Source organism: Pagrus pagrus (assembly GCF_965226575.1).
Source record: "Pagrus pagrus genome assembly, chromosome: 15".
Classification (NCBI taxonomy): Eukaryota; Metazoa; Chordata; class Actinopteri; order Spariformes; family Sparidae; genus Pagrus; species Pagrus pagrus.
In genome coordinates, this window is record NC_140199.1 from 26,415,544 (window position 1) to 26,440,979 (window position 25,436).

The 25,436-nt window shown below is 41.9% G+C and overlaps 1 protein-coding gene across 1 annotated transcript in view; it reads left to right on the top strand.

Annotated features, from left to right (window-relative positions):
• LOC311270927 (protocadherin-15-like) overlaps positions 1-10,443 on the top strand; it is a 256,820-nt gene extending 246,377 nt beyond the window's left edge. The window contains exons 34-38 of the mRNA XM_084376191.1: positions 4,305-4,326; positions 4,935-4,973; positions 5,121-5,194; positions 8,188-8,302; positions 8,453-10,443. Of these exons, the coding sequence (XP_084232317.1) occupies positions 4,305-4,326; positions 4,935-4,973; positions 5,121-5,194; positions 8,188-8,302; positions 8,453-10,426 (2,224 nt within the window). The 3' untranslated portion in view covers positions 10,427-10,443. The remainder of the gene's footprint in view (positions 1-4,304; positions 4,327-4,934; positions 4,974-5,120; positions 5,195-8,187; positions 8,303-8,452) is intronic.
• Positions 10,444-25,436: the final 14,993 nt, after the last annotated feature.

Sequence of the window (25,436 nt, forward strand, 5' to 3'; positions counted from 1 at the left end):
TCCAAATTAGGCAAAAGAAAAAAATATATAATGTTGTAAAAATGTTTTTTCAAATGAGGAAAATTACCATAACTGCCAAGAATTTCCCAAAAGAATGCAAATTCTGTGAAATAGGCTTTAGACGATTCAGGGAGGATGATCACATATTTGTTGATGAGCCATATTCAGAAAACTGTAGCTCACATGACATATTACATCATTTTTTTAAGTGCATTTAACAAGAAATACACACAGTGATGAACAGAGGTGGCAAAAGTACACACATTCTTTACTCAGTCGTAGTACAGATGCTAAGTACTTAAAAAAAACTCTGATGACGATGATTACTATTATTACTATTATTACTTATTATTATTGATTCAACTTCGTCACTCAAGTAAAAGTAAGAAAGTACAGGCTCTGAAAAGTACTCTTCGAAAAGACATTTGTAACAACCATTTCTGTGCAAAGCTAACTGAACCTCATGTTATATTAATATAATTCAAAGAAACCTGAACGTAGAATCAGTAGGTTTTGTCCGAGCTGTTAATAAACACACCAGAAAGGTTGTTGATTGTTGAGTTTCATTCCCAGGATGTCAGATCCTGATCTTTTGGGTTGGTAAAATGTACCAAGCACAGCAAAAAGTTGAGAGAAAAAGACAATCCAGGTGATCCATGTTGGGAAGCGGTGTGCAATGACGCAAGAAAAGTAACAACCCTGTTCTGAAAATGTAGAAAGTACAAATATCTGTGTTAAAATGCAGGGAGTAAATGTAAAAAGTTATGTAAATAAAAATAAAAAATACTCATGTAAAGTACAGATACCTGAAAAAAGTACAGTAATGAAGTATTGTATCACCTCTGATGAAGAAAGAATGTGAGATAAACTGTACAGATGTAAGATGCAGTTAAAAGAGAAACAGCTAATCATACCAGCCCCTGAGCAGGGGAACAGTGGACAATATACACTTAATGAAAATGACATCTCGTAGTATATTTACTGGAACCAACATTACATCGATATAAATAAACTTGATATTATCCCAGGCTACAGGAAATCATGTCATTTCAATGTAATACAGTTGAATGCAGACCTGACCGCGCCTGGCGCTTCTAAGCAACAACATCTTCTTATATTGGTTGACGCAGCGGCTATAACATCGCCTGTGTTCCCCTGCAGGCTCATGTTGAATGACGATAGCCAACCTCTGGGAGACCTGTCACATGTCTGCAGAGATGCTCCCAGCATGATAAAGTAGTCACTGTGATGTTCGGCTGCACACTGGAAAAGGCTAATTAGAGAACCAATCAATCCCTAACCAGGGCCACTGCCTGTGGGACTGTCAACTACTGTTACCCTCTCCTTTCCTTTTCCATCTTTCTGACCTTCTGCCTCTCCCATTTATCTGTGTTTCTCTCTCTCCCACTTCCTCTCGCTCTGTAGTTAGCTCTAATACTTTCCAATCCTTGGCCTCTTCTTGTTAATCTTTGCTTGTGGTTCTCCGGAGATTCCATTACCTTCTTTACACTCATTGCAATGCGGCCTATGTTCCTCTCTCTCTAAGGCTCTTCACCTCCACTCCTCCCTGTCTTTCTCCCAAATACACCTAATGTGTTTGTTTCACCCTCCATGCCCTCAGGTAAATGTTCTGAGCATACCTCTCTTTTTGGAGCAATCTAATGTTTGATTCATCACACGTTCCCCCGATGGGCAGATCGAAGGCCTGCTAATTCTGTATTCCATGTTCACTACATGGGGTAATCTCTTTTGTAAAAAGGCAACAGCTCACATGCTGTTATTTTTTTCAACCCTAAGAGCAGAACGCATTAATGGATTGTATTCTTTATATTCTATTTTACAAAATTTTACAAAACTCTTTTGTGTCCCGACTGATGACTGATTGTGCAGTCACATGGAAAAGCAAATACAAAGGAAACAAAATAAAGGATAGACAAGTTTGAATAGTTGAAGTAGTTATACAACTTTATTTTTAGAGAACTTAAAAATATTGTCACATCTAAAATTGTCTTTATTTTAGACATTACTAAGTTCTAAGTTCTCTAGGAATAAACTTTTATAACTACCTCAACTATTCAAACCTGAACAATAAGAGTATGTTTTGGGTAGAAATTATAAAGATGACACTGACTCACCTAACCAGACCTCAGAACATATAAACCAAAGATATTATACTACTATAATTAATATCCATGTACACACAAAATGCTGGTCAGAGAGATCCTGCCTTGCATATAAACATCCACCTGCTCTTACACCCACTACATTATGTTATTGTTCCAGGAATAGTAGAGTCTTATGAACAGATCAATACCACTCTCACTGCTGTACAGTAAATATGAAGGTGTAGCCACCTGCTGGTTAACTTAGCTTAGCTTAGCAAGAGAGAGAATATGAACAGAAGTATCCATGTGACATAAAAACCATCTGTGTCCTCACTGCGCTGCATTGTTATAAACTATGAGGCACTTAATCCCAGGTATTAACACGCATCTTTGCTGATCCAATCACAAGCCGACAGCTCTAATTCCATCCGTTAACACCTGGCTTGACATAAATCTGGACATGCATATCTTGTGACCACTTGTGATTGGATCTCACCTCCCTGCTCAATATGCAAATAAACAGGTAGGGCCTACATGACAAGAGAAATAAAGTTTTTTACACAAGGGAAAAAATAACTAAATGTATAACCTCTGCCAAATTTACAAGAAGGCTCAAATGAATAATAATTTTTAAAGGACTGGGTTTTGTAAAATGTATTAAGATCCTTCTAACTCAACAGCTCACACATTTTTAAGGGCGTCAGGGGAATTTCCTCCTTTTCGTCTCCTTGCTGTAGCTGACTGTGTAGTTGTTGCGGCTGCTTAGACCTATAATATGTTGTGTTAAAGTTTGCTCTCTGCTGTAGTGCAAAACGCTCTCAAATTGTTGTAAATTGTAGTGAACATGAACGTCGCATATCAATTACTATGAAGTCATCGCATAGATTGATTTCTCAGCCCCTCCGACTATGACTGACTTCCCACGTCCCTGGTCAAAAGGAAACAAATTTTTTTTTTACCAGCACCTCTAAAGCTTACTAATTAACACCTTATATCTTGTTGGTTCAATTATTACAGAAATTGAAGTAGGCTAATCAGTTGCGACTGTAGCTCCATATTTACGGATCGCACATAAGAGTGAGGTTATTCTAGAAGTATGCAAAAAGACTAACGCGATTTCTTTATGAAGCCAGGATCACCTTTCTGTTGCCGATCTGATACACCCAGTTCTTCAGTATTCAAGTCTTGCTTTAATTCTGATCTCACCTCTCTCACTTTGTCTTCTACAACATTACCTTATCACCCATCTCCCCCCAAGTCTCCTCCTGTGCAAACTTCCTATGGCTGCTGTCCACTGGGCCATTTTTCTTGATGTTGTATGAAGCAGCAGTAGCCGGCAGCCGAGCCAACAGGTCATCCATCAGATCCCTGTCCCATCATCCACTCTGCCTGGGAGGTGTGGCCATATGGCTGGGCCCTGTCCCCTGGTCCCTGCCCATAATAACAGATTACAGCTCTCCAGAGGAAGCTCACATCATTGCTTGGCCATATATCTGAGTGTGAAAGTCGTCATTATTTATGGGCCCAGACAGGTTACAGTTGTACGCTTGTGAACCTGGAGGTTTGAGCCGAGCTGCTCCATTACTCGCTATTTCTCATTGACTTGTACTGAATGCACGCTGCAGTGTTGTCCCCAGGAGCAGCTCTGAGTTGTTTTTTATGTCTCTGATTGACTGAAATTCCTTCATACTTCCTTCAATTCGGCGAAAAATCATTGCTGTCTGTTGAAAGAAAATGGCACTTCGTGAAGTGATAACCAAAGACAATTTTATTAACTTTCTTTGAGTCACTAATCACATTGTCCTTTTCATATCTGCTAGGAGATGCTCCAGATATGCCTGTATAAACACTGACTTTTTCAAATTCCAATCTCCCCAGCCTCTTTGATATTTGCATTTATTGTATTTTTTTTCTCCCTGTTTGGATGAGATAACAGTGGGGAAAAAACAGCCCACACCAGCATGATAACATTGTGGCCTTAGGCAGCCTTTTTAAAAACTGAACCAAGATCTGCAACTCTGTAATTTAACACATGAAAATGCACAGTAAGTAAAGCTGCAATTTTCTCACTGGTCAGCAGAATATAGACGAGCTAGTCCTGTAGACTTAACATTTAATTTATCTGAAAGCACTTGAAATGTCGCTGTCAATCCATATTCATCATTTGTCTTATTTCCTCCCCTCCGCGGCCCACAGCAGGCGAGGAGGCTACGGCAGACAGGTAAGCATTCCTGTTGTGATGTGTTTTTATCTTATTGTCGTGCAGAGACATTTTGTCACTCTCAAGGCAGCTTGAGGCGGCTTATATCCTATTATTCTTATCTACAACTCACTTGATGGAAAACACTGAATGAGATTAAGATGAGATCCCGGTGATAGGACTTCTGACACTGACATCACAGTTTAGGTTAGATTCAGAACATTCCCGGCAAACAGCAGATAAGCATTTTGATGACTTTTTCCTCCTCTGTTGGCAAAAAAAACATAATCAGGGACCAAACAAAGTCACTCTCTTTGACAGTGTTTGACATGTACATCTATTTTTGCCACCTTCAAATAATCTGAACTGAACATCTGACATGCACAGGATGTTTAATTTCATACTTTTCCATTTCCTGATCCTCCCTCTTTTTTCCTTGCTTTGTTTCCATCAATATATTATAATTCCTCCATCATAGTTTTAGCAATACACATACAACAGGCATGCAATTTCTGGATTTAAATCTAAAGAATGCAGAGTGAAGTCTTCCTTATGTTTGTGTCTCTCCTGACCTACCCTTTCCTTGATTATCCTTCTCCTTCTCCTTCTTCTGTACTAATCTTTGGCAGCAACAGCAACTGCTGAGGCCATCTCTGCTGAGACCTGAGGTAGAAACACTCCTGCTTTTCTCCATTCACAGGGATGTAGTCATGCTGATCTATGCTCACCCTGTACGCTGCTGTTGCTGCTCTTCTTCTTCCATCTTTCTCCACATAGTGCTGAGTAATTTCTCTTTCTGCCTCTCTGAATTGCAGGAACTCTCCATGGAGTCAGGAATCGACCCGGGCCAGGACTACTATGCGCAAGACTACTATAATTACGACCAAGGGTGAGCATGCAGCCCACAAACCGTCTCATCATTCATCAGTATTACTCCAGTCCATGAAACTGATCTCCATCGGTTCATTTAAAGTAAAAAAATTACATCGTTAAGTCTTATTTACCTTGCCTTCCAGCTCTCAGTGCTTAGGTCCTTGGGGGGAGGAGAGCATTTTTAGTTCAGAATAAAATGATGAGCATAACTTACCGTACCATACCATCCGAGCGTTTACCCCTCATCTAATGGGATCAATTACACTGCCTTGAGCCGAGCACCTGAGTGTTTTCCCATCGCTTAATGGATAGAGGGTGTTTTGGCTTGGCTGTTATATTGCCCATATGGTCCAAAGAGGAAAAACATGGACCTCAAAGCCGTAACAGCTGCTGAGAAATTGTTATTCATTAAATGCTTCTGCTCTGTGGCAGGTGACCTGCACCATTCTCGGGAATGCTTCAGTTTTATCAAACAGGCCAAAACTTTTGCACCTTACCTGCTTAAATTATTACAGAGAAAATCTGACAAATGTTAAAAACTGGCCATATTGAAATGAAGAGTTGTAATTGCCTCTGTGGTTACTCACTGACCTACCTGTCATCTTTACCAACTCAAATTACCTCAGCTGTTGCTCGCTGCATCTGAATTACCTTGATCTGAAACGAGCTGTAATTATATTTTAATGGCATGTCACAAAGTTCATTGCAAACGCTGCTATTGCAAATGAGTGTATCATCACTATGACCGGATGCCTTTGATCTGCTTCTATCTGCATTGAGGGGCACGTTAAACAGCGGTCAAGCTTTTAATCCAGCAATCACCAGACCGTGTGGTCCCTTGAGCCGCCCTCACATGTTCAGAAGGTGACGGTGACACAAATTGCCATTGGGCTCTTTCCTTTAGGCTCCTCTCTTATTCAGTATTGTAGTGTGCAAAGAATAATTTATATGTTCAATATCAGAGATGTGCACCAATTGAGGCCATCTACCAGACTAACGTAGACAAACTAATAGTGGATTGGGGCTTGGCAATATAGCTGAAAGATTTTTCATGATAAAATGTTTCATTTGAGTTGACAATGTTAATTAATGATCATTTTTCATGATTGATTTTTAATAACGACCATGAGAAAAAGGTGGAATTGAACTACTTTATTTTGAGTTCAACCACTTTTTTTCTTTTAACATTTTTGTTTTATGATTAAAAAAGTCCCTTTTATCATTTTAGCCTTCTGTAGCTCCAGATGACGCTGCGTGTAATCTGATTAATTGTCTCCAGTGATGTCATGTAGTCACCAGGTTTTGAAAAGAGAAGAATACATGGAATAAAAAATGTGATATTTTTGTTTCTGCTGTATTGATTTTGGTCATTTGTTTTAAACTGTCCATAATGAGGCCAACAGTGTTTTAGCCCAGTGGACTGCTTTTCCAAACCTGGTGCCTACATTACCCACAATGCAATTTAGCCACCAAATGACATCATTGACAGCAATTTATCAGATCACATGGAGCCACAAAAGTCTTTTGCTCATTTTTTCTCATATGCAGTAGTACTCCCCAAGACCTGTAAACATACTTTGATGTGTCAAATGTTTGGAATTGCCCTTTAATTGTGCTTTTCTTACTGACTTTGAAAATATTCATGTTACTATGGCTACTACAACACAAGAACATGTCTGTGGATGACTGTGAAACTGCTAAATGCCAACACTACTCAGTAATAGCTGAATGCAAGCAGTAGCCAAAACATTGCTGAAGGATATAGTGAAGTGGCTTTCACTATATTCACCCTGAACCCGAACACAGCCATACTAGTGCGCTAGTCCTGGACCGCCAGGCCTCCACACTTTGTTTTAGCGCTGTGCTGACCTGTCCCTTTTTTTTTCGACTCTACGCTGTTTCCGTTGTTGCGTCACATGTTGATGGGGCAACCGTACAACACACCTGTTAAATGACTGGCTGTCTGTGTGTCACTCACAGCATGCTCCATCATCAAGGGATATATAGGCTGTTTATGAGCCAGGGCGCATTCGTTATGTGCTTTCAAACAGACTTCTTATTGCTTTTGATGAAGTGTTGATGAAGTTGGTATTCCTGTTACATATTGCGATAATTTTACTGACCAGGCCTATTGTGGATAATATTTTCAAATATGGTTCATATTTTCAGAATGTTTCATTCGCACACTCTTCAGGTTATGTTGTATACATTTTGAAATCAACACTGAAATAACAAAACAACAGAAATACAATTTAATCTAGGCAACTAATAAACCTGCTTTCTGCTCTCCTTAGTCGGAACTGTGGAGAGATATTCTCATTTAGCACTCCCTGATGAAAGCCATGCAGCCAAACATGCTCCTGACTAAAAAAACAGCATATTGTTGAAGAGTTATGCAACCTGATTTTATCAGTTTGCATAAAAAAGTGCTTTAATGGGCTTTCAGGCTTTACTTATTACTCCAAATGTTCCCATCTCAGCCTGTTTTTGCCTTCTTCTAATTTATTACAAATATATTATATAATTCTTTGACAAAAATGGGCAAATATGTACTCTGCTATATTTTTCAAAAAGCTCTCTGCATGGTTTTCTCTCCATTATTTCCCTCCAAACTTGCAAAGTGATTTCTAGGAAGAGCTGCAAATCATCATAGCAATTACTGCCTATCTGATCAAAGATATTACCAAATCTATAAAAAAGAAAGATGAAAAGCGGTAACAACTGGAGCCAGCCTGATAGAATGGAGGAAGATGAAGGAGGAGCGCTAAAAATAAAAACGGGGGGGGGGCTTTTAGGATTCTGGCAATGGCATGTTGAAGTCATTTTTAAGTAACACATTATTGTGTGGCTTTTTATCATACAGCATGTAGGTGAATACATTTTATAAACTAATTAACTCTTTGCTTTTTAGTTTACTTTAAGGGATGATGGAAACTATAGTAGTGTAGTAGTACTCTTTAATTCTTAAAAACTTATTGTTTGTCTTATTTTTGTAAATCTACTTCTCAGGTATGACATTCCTCAGTACGGCAGTCGGAGGAGGCTGATAACTCCCATGTATGATGAATATGGAGAGGTGATCATGGAGGATGACGGGTATTACTATAGTCCTCATGGCCCTGAGGTAATACATTTCCTTTCCTTTCATACTCTCACTGATCAAGATTTTTGCATTAATAGGTTGTTTGTCTAATCTATTATTTAAAACAGCTTTAACAACTCCATGTGACTATATCTTCATAAATGGTTGGTAAATTAAATATGACTGTCTTAGGGCGGAGGCAGAGGCCGGGGCCGTGGTGGCATACGTGGTAGAGGTCCACCCAAGAGGGTTGCATTTAGGGACGTGCCACCGGAGGATGAAATCGAACAAGCTGAGCCAGCAGACGGGGGCGAGCCTTCTAAGGCTGCCAAGAAGCTGAAGTCTGTCATGAAACTCAGCAAACTCCTGGCGGCCAGCAAGGGAGCAGATCAGCCATCTGATGCTGGTCCTTCTGGCACATCTCCATGGAAGAAAGCCAAGATGTTCAAGATGTTTGGTGCCGGGAAGAAGGACAAGGATTACGCCAAACTGATGTCAGCCCGACGCATTGACAGCCAGGAGAGTCTGACTGACGGACCTGCGCTTACGGGACCAATCGACAGCAAGTCTGTCGCCCGCAGCCGGCTTGGTAAAGTTTTGAAGAAAATCAACTTGGGCAACAAGTTGCAGCTCCGCAGGAAGTCACAGAGTAGTGTGAGTCGTGGCTCAGTCACAGGCAGCGAGAGAGATGAGGAGGCGTCACAAGCAGCTAGTGACGATGAAAAGAAGTCTAAAGTGTCCATTAGTGTGACAGAAAGTGAGCCAGAAGCAGGTGCAAGTGGAAGCAGTAAGGAGAAAGGCTCTGATGAGGAATCCTCAGAGAAGAGCAGTGTTGATAGAGATTATCTGAAAGTAGATTTGGACCGGGATGATGCCCAAGAAAGCACTGTGGACTCAGAGGAAGAGCCAGATGAAGAGCCGGGAGACTCTGACGAAGAGTCTAAATCTGGAGACAAGGAATCTGCCAGCGAGAAAGAATCAGAGTCAGAGAAAGAGTCAGAGTCAGAGAAAGAGTCAGAGTCAGGTAAGTCATCCGCTACAGAGAAAGAGTCTGAGTCAGAGAAAGAAACAGAATCAGGAACAGGAACAGGAACAGAAAAAGAAACGAGCACAGAAAAGAGTTCAGGAACAGAGAAGGACTCTGATGAAGAGTCTGACGAAGAAGCTTCCGGGAGCACCAGAGAAAGTGGGTCTTCTGCCCGCTCTTCCATGAGATCATCAGCTACTGAGGCCAGCAAGGGGAGCAGCGCTTCTAGTGGGAGTGGGAGTGGCAGTGGGAGTGGGAGTGGCAGTGGCAGTGGCAGCGGCAGTGGGAGTGGCAGTGGCAGCGGGAGTGGGAGTGGCAGTGGGAGTGGCAGTGGAAGTGGCAGTGGGAGTGGCAGTGGAAGTGGCAGCGGCAGTGGGAGTGGCAGTGGGACCATGAGTGGTGAAAGTGCAAGTGAGAGTGGCAGTGGTAGCGCTAGCAGGGCTGCATCTTTATCAGGCTCAAGCATTAAATCATCACAGAGAACCAGGTCATCAGGAAGCGCAGTAACCTCTGAGAAGTCCAGTGAAGAACTCAGTGAGGCCGAGTCAGGGACAGGGACAGCCAGTGAGTCAGAGTCAGGGTCAGGAAGTGAAGGCTCTCCGTCTGATGGGTCCAGCCAGAGGAAAATGTCAGGGTCGGACTCTGCTGGAGGGTCTTCATCGCGCAGTCAGATGACAGACCAGAGTTCCCTAGGCAGCAAGGAGAGTTCAGCTAGTTCCCAATCCACCAGAGGTAGCCTTCATTCCCGAAAGTCCATCATGAGCCGCGGATCAGAGGATACAATCACAGAGGAAAGTGAAGAAGAGGATCAGGAAGAATCTGAGACTGCTGACGAGACAAAAGAGTCATCCAGCGAGCTGAGTGATGACGCATCGGCTAAGAGTGTGGCATCTGGAGACCCTGGGCCCTCGTCCTCCCCCACTGGTGCTCCATACCGCGCCGAGATCAGAAGTGACACCTCTGTAGAGACATACGGAGGACTGTCACCTATCACTGAGGTGGACGAGGATGCCATCTCGTCTGACAAGTCTTCATCCAGTGGCTCTGGATCAGAGGCCGGCAGTGCTTCGAAGGACTCAGGAGAAACAGAAGCGACATCAGCTGATTCAGAGTCTGAAGGAAACTCAACTTCCTTCTAGGGAGATATATTGTCCACTGTGAAGTAAGACTGAATAGAATCAATTACCCTTGCATGGGAGTGAAGAAATATTGCTTTCCTCTACAGAGTGTTTCAAACGTCCACTTTTTCCTCACTTACCCTTGGCGAGGAAAAACTGTGGTGGTTTCCAGCTGCAAAATATCAGAGTTTTGCTTTCTTTCTTATGTCTTTGACTTCCCTTTGAAGTTTTCTGAGTGTGTTTTATGCTTCCACATTTAGTTTAACACTTTGCTCCTGTTTCTGCTGTGGGATTTTTCATGTTGTAGTACTATCTGCTTTGACTGAATGTTTTCCTTTGATTTTTAAACGATTACTCCCTGGAAATATACACTATTACTTTTTTTCGTAGAAAATCAAGAATTCTCGCCATGAATTCAGTTTGAATACAGAACTGCGGATACTTGATCATAAAATGGAGTTTATTCTATTTTCTGAAGATCTTAGGTTTAATGTCAGCCATGGGCTTGAATTCAGGTAAAATCTGAGTATTTCATTAGTATTTTTCCTGGGACAATGAGTAAATTATGGCGAGAATTCCTTGTGAATACTGTAATCTCAATACTTGGTGTACCTACTGAGAAGAAAAACTATATCTTGACTTTGACCCCTTCTCTCCTCCTCAGCCTGGGAAAATGAAGCGGATTAAGCTGGTGGTGGATCGGGAGAATGAGACCAGCTCAACGGGAGAGGAAAGCACCACAGAGACCCAGCAGCGGAACAGATTACCCAACAACCATACCAACATCAACGGGAACGTCTACCTCGCACAGAATGGCACTATCGTCCGAACTAGGCGGCCTCCCCACCCAAACAACTTGAAGGTGGGCTCTCCCTGTCGGCTTGCTAAGCATTTTAAAAAACTAGACAAGTTGGGTGTGACTCATGAAGAACCCCCTCCTATTATTAGCATTGAGGGCACAGGAAACAACACAGAAAATGGAACAGGGACATGTGTTTCCTCTAACGTGGACGTCAACCTCAATACTCGGTCCTCCTGTGGCTCCCTGGGACCCACCATCACAGATCTCAGAAGTTTTGGGCCTAAAACCAATATTGCCAAGCCCTTGATTGACAGAAACAACAGTGTCCCATGTGTCAATGAGGAGCAAGAGACTTCTGTTGACAACCACAAGGACAGTAGGGAGACACTGGAGTCCCACAGTGACCACACGTTATCAGACGAGGAGGAGTTATGGATGGGGCCCTGGAACAGCCTGCACATACCAATGACTAAACTCTGACTGGCCATGCAGAAAGTTATTTTCCTTTTTGTTACGTTCCTTTCTTTATCATGTTGTTTAGAAAATGATCATAAAAGTGATGATTGTGTGCCTCAACTGGATAAGCTGCGATCACTGTCCAAGACAGGTGATTGCACTTATTGTGAAATTTTATTTAACCATGATTTTTACCAAGGGTTTATCACCGACAGGGCTATTACAGATGGAAACCTAGAGCTGCAAGGCAACGAGTGCCTCAAAGAAATTTTCTGTGAACCGTGCTTGACTGTAGTTTTATGGGCCTCTTTTTTGAGTGATTCCATTTTTTGCTTTCTTTTCTCAGCCTCAGTTTTTAGTTTTTTTGAATTGTGACACGGATCACTAAGAGACTGTCATTCTTTTCACTATGAAGTCGAAGGTATTTACAGAGAAATCATGGTGAACATATGGACAAATTGTGATTATATAGTCTATGATGAAGTATAAGAAACGTATTTTGCTAATAGCATTTTACTTGCAGATAATTAAGATTGTCATTGATTATTTTATGTTGTGATCACTTGACAATGTTTTTGAAAAATTTCTGAAAATATATAAAATTATTTTTGTCTATTTTGTATCTAACAGAGATGGAGAATCTAACATATGACATTAAAGACGTAATACCCACGTGACTGTCATCGCTGTATTTCAACAGTGACATATGACAGCGTGATCATAGTGTTTTTATATGGACATTTGTTACGACAGAATGTGGTATTTTCAACCCCTTTACATCACGCAGACTCACTCTGTTGATGATAATTTATTAACTTAAACACATCAGGACCCCATGCAGAGGGGAGAGGACTACCAAATAAATGTACCAGTCTCAACAATAAAGTTCTGACCTATTTTAATGTGTATTGTGAAGCATAATTGCAGGCCTTGACTATTTCTGCCAATTCACCCTCTCCTCAAGATTTTATAGTGACAGGAATAGTGGTGATAGCAGCCATTGTGTGCTTTTATGTCAATGTGAAGGATGTTTTGAAGATACAGTCCTTGAGTTACATAATGTGAATGGAAGGCAGTGCACAGCAGTAGAAATCAGCAGCGAACTCATAAAAATACAATGTCTGCAGAGAGAGGTCTGTCAGAATGAGGCCTTTTCTGTGCAGTGGGCTTTCTCTCTCGAGAAGAGCAATGACAGGTCACCAAACACTGGGATACGGACAGCTACTGTATCCCTGAAAAGCAGTGTGAAGTATGAGAAACTGATATTCTTTTCTCACTTTCTTACCTGTCAACACAAGCTGCAAAAAAGAAAAAAATAACATGTTTTCATAAGATGTCAGTGGTTGTAACCAAAAAAGGCAGAAAGGAATGGAAATCTCAAACACGTTCTCTTCATTTGTTACTTGGTTTATCAGAGATTGACACATCCAACACATCCAGTATGACATTTACAAAAAGTGTCCTGCAGTCAATCAAACTGTGAGTATGCCAATCAAGTTCACAGAGCTCTTTGGAGCCAGAAGTTCAGAAAGGAGCAGGAGCTGAATGCCAGAGTGAAGTCGCTTGAAAAAGCCGCTCAGAAAATAGGTCAGGAGGGAACCTTGTTTCCACCGCAACAAGCCGGGTGTCCTGAAGGATCACAACAAACTGCTGCAAGATGGAAAAAGCAAAAACGTAAGCATGACGTGAAAAAGATCAGCCTTTTTTAATTATCACGTGTCTTTTTCAACCGTTAAATATGTGGATTACTTTTTGGATTTGCATAGACGCGACAAGGGTTCTCTGTAGTGTTCAACGTCTATGAAGAGCCACCCGCTGCCCTCTTCATGCACAGCACTGTACAAACCCTGTTCAGTGGAGAGGGCGCTCGATATCTCACAGATTTCTAATAAAACTTATGTTGTACGAGTAAATTCCAAAAAATCAGCATTAAATATCTCATTAGCAGTAGATATTGGATGCATCTGTGCCCTCATCTTCTCAAACACAAGGACGTATTTCACCATTCTCTTTCTGAGATACTCTCTTGATGAATTGGATTAAAGCTCACCCAACAAAAAGTGTTTCGACTGAGTACAGGATTATATCCCAAGCCTTTTTTTTTTTTTTTTTTTAACTCTTCACCTTGATCATTTCACCTAGTAGATTAAATTACAGTATTAGAATTGACATATCCCTTTGGTAATGAGTTTTTGGCTCGAGAGAACCCGCAAACCAGTGTCTCCTCAAATGGGATTTACTTGTCATTTGCATTTAATGTTTCTAGAAGAAGACAGTCTAAAGATGATAAAATGCTGCACACCTACAGAACACTTCTAAGCAGATCTGAAGTTTCATTACTGCTCGCTGTCACAACAGTTATGTGTCATACCAGAGGCTTGTACAGGCAGGAGACAAAATGGGGAAAGATTTTAATTTCCAACATGCAAAGATCTAATTAGCTGTAATCCACAGAAAACCACAGTCATCACAAAGTCCTGAACAGGTAAATTAAAGTGAAGATGGATCTAATTAAGTACAGCTGAACCTAGTAAAAGACACATTAAATTTGGAGACATTAAGTTTATAGGAACAGGAATCCAATCTTTTTCAATCAAGCCAGCACAAACCTGCAGGAGCCGCTGAGCAAGACATGGTTTTAAAATCAGGTCCACTGACTCTTGATGTTATGAACATTTCCATGATGCCAAGAGCTCCTGTCTTGGAAGAAAAATGGCAGAAATACATTTAGGGGGATTTAGGTGCCTGAAGCTGAGTGCTTCAGTAAACAACTCTGTTTGAAGACATGCAAGTAAAATATTTTAGTGTAGTTGAGATAACGCTCATGTCCGACTTCTTCCATCTCCATCTTTAACCATCCATCCACCGTAACAGGACCAGATAATATCTTTATTTTATTTTATTATTATTTTATTTTTACATGTAAAAGTTGTAAGATGGTCTCTTTCTTTTTCTCTTGCCTCCATTAGCTGCCACTGCACCTTCAGTCAGATACTGTAAACCATTAAGAAATGCCAAAGACATTAATCACTGTACTCGTCTGTATGTCAGCTTCAAGAGTGGCATGTTGAATTAACATTAACTTCCCTTAATTCTTATGACCTTTTAACCACAAAATACTTCACATACTGACTGTGTTTTCAAACTGTATAATCATTTTTTTCCCCCAAAAAAGTATTTTTGTGAGTGAGTGAGTGAGTGAGTGAGTGAGTGGTCCCCATAGGACAGATCCTAATGCTGAGTTTTCCTCTGGCACCAACAGCAGGTCAAACTTGACACTCATCCAGCGAAATATCTTAACATTAAGATGATAGATTGGCATGAAATTGTTTGCAGACGTTAATTTTTCCCAGATGACTTATGACTGGTGATCCCCTGACTTCTCCTCTAGTGCCACCATTAGCTTGACATTTGTGAGTTGGAGTGAAATGTGTCAAAAACATATTTAATAATTTGGCCACACATTCATATTGAAAGCACCACCGTGTCTCAGCGCAGCCTCACGTATGCCACAACGTGGCTGTAGACTCTTACTGCCCCTCTCATTTTAGATTGTACATCCTCAATTCCTTTCCTCGCCTCCTCTCCTCATGTCTTACGGCCCTGACACCAATGCAAGTGAGCATCTGTGGCCCTAGTTGTTGTGGTTTGTCGCGCACTGTTAGCACTAGTCAGCCATAGGCAGCAGCCTTTTGGCCAACTGAACATGTTGAATCTCCAACGGGGCCCTTCAGTAAGTGATAACACCCATTTAGTGCAGTTTCTCTTGAGGAGATGAGGAGGCACAAAACAGAGAAATGAGAAGAGCCCTTAGTCTTGACGGGAAAGTAAAAATGTGGTTCTTGTTATTCCAAACATGAATAACTACTACTACTTTTGTGATCTGGGCCTCATAGTAAATCTCATATGTTGAAACTTAGTTTTACAAACTGATCACAGAAGTCTGAAGCAGTTTTTCTGTACCCTTTCATCGTAAAATCTTTACCTCAGCGTCATTTAAAGGTTTTTTTACATCCTCCGAAACAGGTTCTGCCACAGTTTGTGTTCATGTGAAGTCATTTTTCTGCAGCAGTCATACTTTAATAGACCTGTGGATGTAAATCATAACTAAATACCGCTGTTTCTCACAGAGATTCATAAATCTTTAAAGCTTTTATTGGAAGTGATTATTCATCTACTGGGGAGTCTGCAAAGTTAGCAGTGCATTGTATGTATGCACCAAACAATGTTGCAGGGTCATGCTCTGTCTCTACCAGCTTGTAGCAGTTTGCTTATTCTAATTGGCCGATTGAGGCCTTGTTCCTGGCCCTTAGTTTAATCAGTGCAACGAGCATCCATTCAGATATGCCTGACGCCTCTCTAACAAGTGAACAGAGCCATTGGCTTGCTGAGGATGTAGTATCGCTGCAGCAGATAGAGCCACGTAGCTCCTGATATGTTAATCTTTAATCTGACAGGAAGAAGAGCATGACAGGAATGCATCAATATTGAATCACCTCGTAATCACAAAAAATAGATATATAAGCTCAATACGAATTCAGATTGTTCTTTTTTCAACCCAATCACCAGCATATATGTTGCCAAAGTACTTTTCTGAAAAACCACAGTTGAAACTTGTTTCTTACATTCGATTTTCTATTGTTCTCTCGTCACAATTCTGCACCTCTGCTTTGTATAGGTTTAGGTACAAAACCCACTTGGTTAGGGTGAGGAGAACATCATTTTTGTGGTATGAAATTAAAAACATTTAGTGGCCACAAACATGGCTGCAGACGGCTCGCGGTCTCATTAAAATATTCAGTATGTTGCCACAAACAGCTGAAGATGTCCCCAGGTATCATTAAGAACAGCCCTGTTTGTGGTCACAAATATGACTGCAGATGGCCTGACTTTCAGCCCTGCCGTGGTTCCAAAATTTTCCAGTGGTTTCACACTTACAAATGCTGAAAAGGTAATTATTGGTGGTCACAAACACGGACGCAGACGGTCCCACTTTGCATCAAAAATATACAGATGTATACAGAAGATCACACTTACAGATTTTGAAACGCCATGGACACTTTTCAAAATGTTCCGGTGGGTTCACACTGAAGCACAGGCTCGAACTGTGGTCACTGGCCTCGCAGCCTTGCTACACCACCATCCCTTCCACCTCCTGATATGAAAATCAGGAAATAAACATTTACACGTCAATAGGGTATGTCGCATCTGTGGTTTGCAGAAACATTAATTGCTGAAATTTAACTCTGGCTGCTTTTTTAGAAATATGCAAGTGTCAGTAGTCTGATCATCCTTGTGGACTAATGATTCCCTGTTTGTATCGTTTGAACACATTATTCACGCCACATTTTTGCATTTAATGTTCGAAGAATTATGTCCTGGAGAGCATGCCCAATTTAAGGGACAAAAAAGGTGCTATTATGTACTTATGATGCTCCTGCAAAAAGTATAACTATATATTATTATCACTAATGTTTAAACTTCAGGAATGTTTTGCTCTCAGGGTTGTGAATCATATTCTATGCTGGCAAACCGTCCAGAGAAAACAACATGGGCCCACCACTTATTTTTAGGCTGCAATTTCGCAACACTGGTGATTCAAACACCATGAAAACAGTGGCAGGAGACGGTATTAAGATAACTATTTGATTTGTGTGCCCATGTTTGTTGATCTTTACACCTGAGTGTGTGTGAAGCAGCAAACACAGCAGCCACACTTTTATCACATGTAAATATTGCACATCGTAAAATGTGTAAAGAGATGTTTGATAGCTGAAGCTGTAACATAAGAAGCAGATTTGATCGTCTTGTGCACAGCAGGAGGGGCTCATGCATTAACACCATTTCCACACGCTCAGGAATGTGTTTCCCAGGTACAGGTAAGCATTGTTCTCTTTCCAAGTCCACCGGCGAGCCTCCTGAGTTTCACCTATTAGCATAGCCTATATAGGATATCCTGGCCTACAGCAGGCAATATGGTAATCTCTACCCATGACTCATTCTAAAGGAGATTATCACAAATCCCCAACGGAGGCAGAAGAAACTCCTCATAATACCTATCCGTCACCATTGCTGCATGCTCAGACCTGGAGGGCAGGGCTCTCTCCATTTCCTCCTGAAACTAGCTCCAATATAAAAACCATTCATTTCACATCTTCAGTCTTGAAGTCAGAGGTTGAATATTTATTTACTGAAACAGATATGAATGAGTCAAGAAAAAAAAACCACCATACATTTTATAATCCTGAGCTCAAATACAGAGGCAGGCAGGTATGTGTTTTCTGAGCTTCTGGTGAAATTACAGCTCATGCTGTGCATCCAGTGAGCCATTATTTTTGTTATTCAGTGAACTCTGGCTTTTTACTCATCAAACTGGATCAGGTCCGCCCTGCAGCCGGCACAAGGACGGATGGGAATAGTTCAATGCTGCAGGGGAGACGGGGGCCAGTCGCAGGTTGGTTATTACAGAGGAGCCACATTAGAGGGTGCTGTGCAGTACTGTTTGTGCCAAACGCACCATCTGCTGTGCAGGGGTCATTTCTTTGATGAACAGCAAATCAGTGAGGTGAAGGTCTTTTTTATTATTAAGACACCCAGGCTTTGATGATTCTCTTTGAAGGTAAACAAGGTGCATGCTGGTAGGTTTACTGATTCTGAGGTTTGATTGCACACACGCACACACCCACACACACGCACACACCCACACACACACAGGCACAGAACATGATGCTGTGATTACTGTTTAACTTCTAAATGCTGGGATGTTCACTGGTGTAAAGTAACCAGATGATTATGGAATTTTTGAAATTGAAATGTAATAGTTAAAGCATTCAGCAGGAATCTGATTAAAATCTGTACAAAAGTATGAGGTTATGTACATAAACATGGAGGAGGTGATGCGCAGGTGTAGAAAGCCCATTTCAGTAGGTGAATTTGCATGCAAACCTTTGTGTATATCAGGAAGAGAGAGATGCAGGTTTTGTATTACTGTGTATTGTATCAATAGCGTCCTTTGGATTGGGTTGTTACAGACAAAATGGTTTCAAATGAATTGAATTGAAACAAGCCCAACTCTAATTTTCCACTCAGTCGGTATATCTGGTGATGAATAAATGTTTATATAGATTTCTTATTTCTGGTTAAATTGAGATATCTATTTTGTGAAATACACAGACTGAGTATGTGACCTGACCTTAGCTCAAAACCACTGAAGCAACTAATCCTGGTTGTCAACACGTCATCCATTTTAACGTTAAAAAGATGCACACAGCATTAAGATGAATCAGTGATGATATACTAACGATGAAGAGCTGACACCCAGGTGTGTGTGTGTTTTGTCACATTAATGCCAGGTGAAGTCACAGTCGTATCTCACTCCTCCTCTGCCCTGCTCTGTACTGCTTACACAGCTGTGACGTTTATCCAGCTCTGACGTTGCTCCAGCTCTCGATCGTTCACTAATCCTGCTGACAAGTGATGGTATTCTAGCAGCTTTGGCCTTTCCTGATCGATGCTAAATTCATCACAGCTTCCCCATCGGCCATAACATGATTAACCACACTTAAGTCCAATTCATAAACATTCTGCAAATTCTCTTCGGGGAACCCACAAGCCACTAATTTCACTGGTGATCAATTTGGCTCCCACCTCTTTCAGTTTTGCCCTGCAGCTCAGCTACCTGTTAAGATTACACTTAACCCAACTTCTTCACATTTCAGCACATCACTGCCTGCTAATTAGATTTCCTCTGGAGTGCGGTGGAGTCAAACTCATGATCGGAGAGATAGCAGGAGAAGCCAACAGAGAGTAACTTTGCGATTCCCTGCATGACCCAGTGCAAGCATCCAAAAGAGAGACACCGTGAGAAATGATAAATGGCCAGCGAACACATCATGAGCTTGACTATTTTTTATAGGAACAAACAGTTTGCGGCGAGAATGCATCTTATTCAAGTTATTCTCATGCAAGTCTTTCATCATATGTACTTTCTTACCCTGAGCAGCATTTACTTTTGCTTAAGTTAAATGATCAAATGCCGTATTTATGAAATGCACGATATTTATCAGTCAGTAGTTTCTCAGTCTGCTGCCAGTCCTTCAGCTTTCATTTGCACAACATTTGATTTTTCCATCATACAAAGCGATGCAGCAGAGAGGTGATAATGAATATTGTCATTCCTTAGAAAATGGGCTGGCATTTGCATCCAGACACATTAGTCATTGTTATATAAACCAGTGTCTAGCTGTCATTTTAGCAGCTTTTTACTCTGTGATGCATCCGAGAGAGGAATATTAACTAATATAGAGATTTACATATAAATATATCAGGCATTCATTTGCAAATTTTATACCAGAGTGAAACCAGAAAAAAAGGTAAAACTTTGGAAAGCATCCTCTGATGTGTGCCCTGAGTGCTGTGAAACCATTGAGCTCATTCATGATGCATCTCTGGCCTCATGTGAACACAGATGTTGGACACACATGGCCACAAGATGGCGCCTGAAACTCACAGCTGTGGCTCGATGTCTGCCCGTGTGATGGGAAGGCAAACGAAGTGATGCAAATTGTTTATGAAGAGGTGGTACTGACGGAGTCAAATTAAAGATATTATATTTGACTTTCGCTCTGTTGGGACATTAGAGGCTGCTTGTTTATCATGTGTGGGTTTATTACTCCACTGAGTGAGGGAAAGCTGTAGATGATGGTTCTGATAACTCTATTGGGCCAAGATAGAATGATGAAAATAGTAATAAGAAAAGTAGTTATGGATTAAATTGGGTCTTTTTTCAGGAGATTGTTCAGATCATTGTTTTTGTGCGTCCCATTAAAAATAACTCAAATAATTATTAAATCAAGTGAGTTCTTCTGCGTTTCTCACTATGAATGTGGCCATAATGAAGCTGTGCCCTTCATGCCTTGTTGCTGCTCCAGCCTGTCTAATTACCTCACATTTCTTTCAATCTGATTATTTTCTTCTTTCTTTCTGGCAAGCACAGGACAACAGATCACTCCTATTTTCAGAGAGCGGTGCTTAAGGCAGAGGGTAGATTCAAGTCCATCATCATCTCCTCATTTCCTGCAGCTATTTAAGACTGTGCCTCTCCAAAATAGGCACCCGATGACCGCAGCCGGAGCTATCTGGGGACCTGCTTTCAAACTAATTTGAGGATATTAGGATGTCTCCGAATGTTTTGTTTTGACATTTCTATACCTTCCGTCGACCGACGTGTGTGCAAAGCGTGTGCCGTCTGACTTAATGCCATTTTAGAAGTCATCTCAGATGTTTTTGGGTTTCCATAACTATATATTGTACATCTTGAGTGCTTTATAATTTCTATGCTGCACATTGTTATTTTGGAAATGTACTCAAAACCCAAAGTAAGGTTTAACTGACAGACAGGTCACACACACACAAACACACACAGAGTGAGCCCAGGCCTACGACATCCCGCCCAAAGGTTATATTCTATCCGAAATGTTGGGTGTGTAGTAAAATACATGCTCCACACTGTCTGGCTCTCCTAATGAAGGGGTGTATGACTGGTAGTCCTGTGTTTGTACCATGTATCATGCGCCGCTCTATCACTGGATACAAGGTCAGATCATATCTCATCCTATATCTGCCAACAGTGCAATTCTGCAATGAAGGCTCAGTTTATTAGACACACTGGAGACATTACTTACGTGAAGCCACTATTTAAAGGTGCAATATGCAAGAAATTCAAAACATTTAAAAAAAAAAAAACTAAAGTTATCAACAGATGTGAAGAAATAACAGTTTTGATGTTATTTTAAAGACGTCTTCGTGTTTACACGATAGTGTTGCAGAGGCATCTACTGAAGTTAGCATGCTAACCAGCTAGCCCCAGCCCAATATGTCTCATAATACCACTTTGTGTTCGATAGAAGTTCGATAGAATAGCTAAGGCTCTGGAGGTGGCACCTAACTGATGCCCGACCACCCTCTTGCTCCTCTCCTGTCCCCAACTATACCCACCATGTTCTGGTTACCTCGGTAGTGTATTCCCTGTTATTGCCCAGTTATGGTGGTGCTACTCCACTGCAACATTCCCTGCTGGATCCTTCCCATCCCATGCCTGAAACCACCTCCTTCTGGCAGTCCAAACTTCTGCACTTCATAGAGTTGTGGATGACAGCAGAGGAGACAGCGAGAAAAGAGATGAGTGTCTGGTCTTATTGGCTGTAGCCTGTTCCTAGCTCCTTGACCTATAAACGACTCATCCAGATATTTAGCAAGCTGTGGCACCAAGTCAGTGAGCTGTCGACCAAGTGCCAAAGTCTCTGCAACGATTTCCCAATTAGCGAACGCTCCCCAAACTATGTCTTTCCAAGGTAACTCGCTTCGTGTATGTGTGCTGTTGGGGTCCTGGGTCGTGTCTTTGAAGAGTTCACACATGGTGATTGTTGCACACGGGAGCGAGCACCAATCTGCCTCTGATCTGGGGCTTTTTATAGGCGATCTCCAAAAACTGTCTGCAAGTGGAAAATCGAGGCTAAAATCCTGTGGTTTGAACTTTGCTTAATAGGATTGCGAGCTACACAAATATCTCAGATAACTAGCGGTTACAGTTAGCAGTTACTCTGGTGATATGCTACCCCCTCTGTTCTGAGTATGAATTTGACAGGTGGCCAATTCTGACATATTGCACCTTTAAAAAAAAAAACATTTTTATAGCTCTCAAAGCATGAAAATCCAATTTAATGCTTTTTGGAGACTATTTCTGCCGTCATTATTCTTGATTTCATAAACAGAACATAATGTAGTTTTATCACAAAAGCGTCTCTCTCGTTTTAATCTGAGTCATACGCAGCTGTGCGAGGCCAGACTTGTCAGCCTGTGAGCTTTCAGCACCCACAGTGTTAATGTATAATGTCAACGCAGTAGGGAGCCTTGTTAAAAAGCAATTAAGCCAAAATGATTTAAACATTGTGCGGTTTGGCCATTGGCGAGGCTCGAGGTACACACTGTGTTGTTGTCTTAAAATGAGAATTTCACTGTCTGCTCACACTGAAAACCGCTATTTGTGTGAGTGTAGCTCTAACCACACTTTCCCACACCCGCCAAACCATACCAAACCACAGACTTCAGATGAGTATGCGCACCACACACACACACACACACACACACTCACACACAGAGAGAGAGAGAGAGACACACACACACAGAATTCACATGAAGAGTAATTGAGGGGTTTGACTAGTTTTTGGTGCATTAAAACAGTAGCTGTTTTAAATAACAGGGGCTGAGAAATACTTGCATTGATGTCTGTGAGGCTGGTAAAGATGGCTGATTACTCAAAGAGGACGTGGCATTCAGTAACTCTTATTATATTCCTCTTTATTCGCTGGAGTTTGACTGAATCACACCATTTAAGCTGTTCCTGACTGTAATACATTCTTAATCCGTGGCTTTCTCTCTCAGTGGTTTCATTTCTTGAGTGATTTTAGACACAAGCCTTTCTGCAAACACTGTTATACTTGGTCTTATTTATGGCGATCAAAACATTAATGCTGACAGCTGAGAGTTGTCAACAGGCAACATAGAGCTATTAAGTTGTGTGCCTTGTCTCCAGAGCAACAGCTCATCCCATATTCCATGTGATAATTTGCCATTATGTGTGTGTCTCCCAGTAAGTCTGCTAGAGTTACGTAAGCAGTATCAATTTTAGTTCTAGTGGCCCTTGTCTTAGACAAAGATTAGTGCTAGGCCATAGTCAGACACATTTTAGCTGTTGGCAGATTGTTAGCTTACACTCTGTGTGCAAATGTGCTCATCACAGCCAGACTGCTTGGATGTGGTTTGGAACATCTGTGTGGTCCCCACTCCAGAAGAAGACAGACAGGGGGAGAGACGGAGGGTGAGGAGCGGGGAGAGGGGAGGGGAGAGGGGAGGGGAGGGGAGGGGAGGGTGGTGGGACCCCAGGGCTGCTCAGAAAGAAGCCCTCAGTTTTTCCATCACTGCTGTCGCCACTGCCACGGTGGTGGTGTTGCGTCTGAGCAGAGCCATGGGACAGCGTGAGGCAGACGCAAAGTGTGTGTGTGTGTGTGTGTGTGTGTGAGAGAGAAATATGGAGGAGAGAAAGCAAGACGGGGACAAAGCGACTGTGTGGGGAGCCGTCAGTCTGGTCGATGACTGATGGAGCTGAAGGTTAGTTCTGGCAATCCATGGAGCTGCTGGCGGGTGTGGGGAGAGGGGCGTTGAGTGGTCCAAACCTGTGGTCAGCTCCCCCACCACCAGCAGCAGCAGCAGCACAGCCCAGCTCCCCGCCTGTATGTGTGTGGTGTTTATTTACGAGCCTGTTTAACCACGGCGCGGGCCCTGTGGTGGACTGACACAAGATGACAGCAGCCTAAATGTCTTGCCCTTTAAATCCAGCCTAATGGTCGCTTAGTGCTGTGGAGACAGGCACTGGGATAGGCGCCTGGGGTCTTTTCATAGGGGCCCTCTGAGTAACACATCAACTAACACATCCATGGGCCACCATCCAGAGCTTTATTACTACCTGCTTCTGCGGCTGTGGCGCCACTGATTTAGCCATGGCTGTATGTGGAGGGACAATACGAGCATGGGAATAGACACTATCCACCTATTACAGCCGCTCTAACAATGATTTTGGATGTGAATGTCTTTTTAATATCTGTGTCTGTGGCGTCTGGGAGAGTCTGAATAGCCACTGGCTGGTTATATGTTGAGTTTAAAAAGCAGCAATTTAACATCATGTTTGGGATGTCTGTGCTCCACTAGAGCTGAATTCTTAATTCCAAATCTGCAATTTAATTTCTAGAGCAGAAAAGGCTCAGTCTCCTTTTTGTTTTTGTTGTTGTTTGTCATATTTCACCGCTGTCCAGATGACAGCACAAAGAGTTAATCCCTTGTGTTTTTGCCTGAAGGAACTCTGTGGTAAGTTAATAGCAGATGTGAGTGTTATTGGGCAAATTATATGCAATATGAGAGCAAACATACACTTCACATAAAAACGACCTGCGTAAACACACCATTCATAAGTGCATACCATTCTGTGTGGGCTTGCCAGCCAATGCAATTAGACGCTTTCTGAGAGGAAGGAAAGATTATCATCCAAAACCTTGTGCCTTGCTCAATTCGTGTGAAAAAAGAGGTGTTTATTGTGAGTCAGATTCTGCCTGTCAATGATCCACAACAAATCTCAGTTAAAGTCATTCTGATCACACCTCTGGGATCTATGAGAGGAAACAGGCGAGGGGAAAAAAGTTGGCCACAAATCCCATGGGAATCCATCTCTGCAGAAGAGCCTTCTCCTGAATCACCTGTTGGCCTCGCTCGCTGTTGTTGCCCCAACCTCAACTTGTTGCTCAATGCAGCGCGCGCACACACACACACACACACACACACACACACATGCACACAAAGGCTTTGAGCTTCAATCTGCATGCTTCGGTCCTGTGCAAACACAGATCAGACCATACTCATTGGGCCGTGTCTCTGGCACTCATCAGGCTGTTTGTACTGCAATTTCCTCCCCGCTCTTATCCATGTTTTGTCCACTGTCATTCCAGCGGGATTATGGGATGCTTTCATCATGCGGAGAACATCAACTGAGGCAGTGGGGGAAATGCAAAGGAGGCATGTTGTTTTGCTCCTCTCATCACACATAGTGTTATCATCACATGCCATAATGAACGCTGCAGTCTGCTGTTATCCTGAGAGTTAATTATTATTTTGTAGCCGCTCTCCCGTCCATCTTAACAAATATATCATTTAAAGCAAATTGTA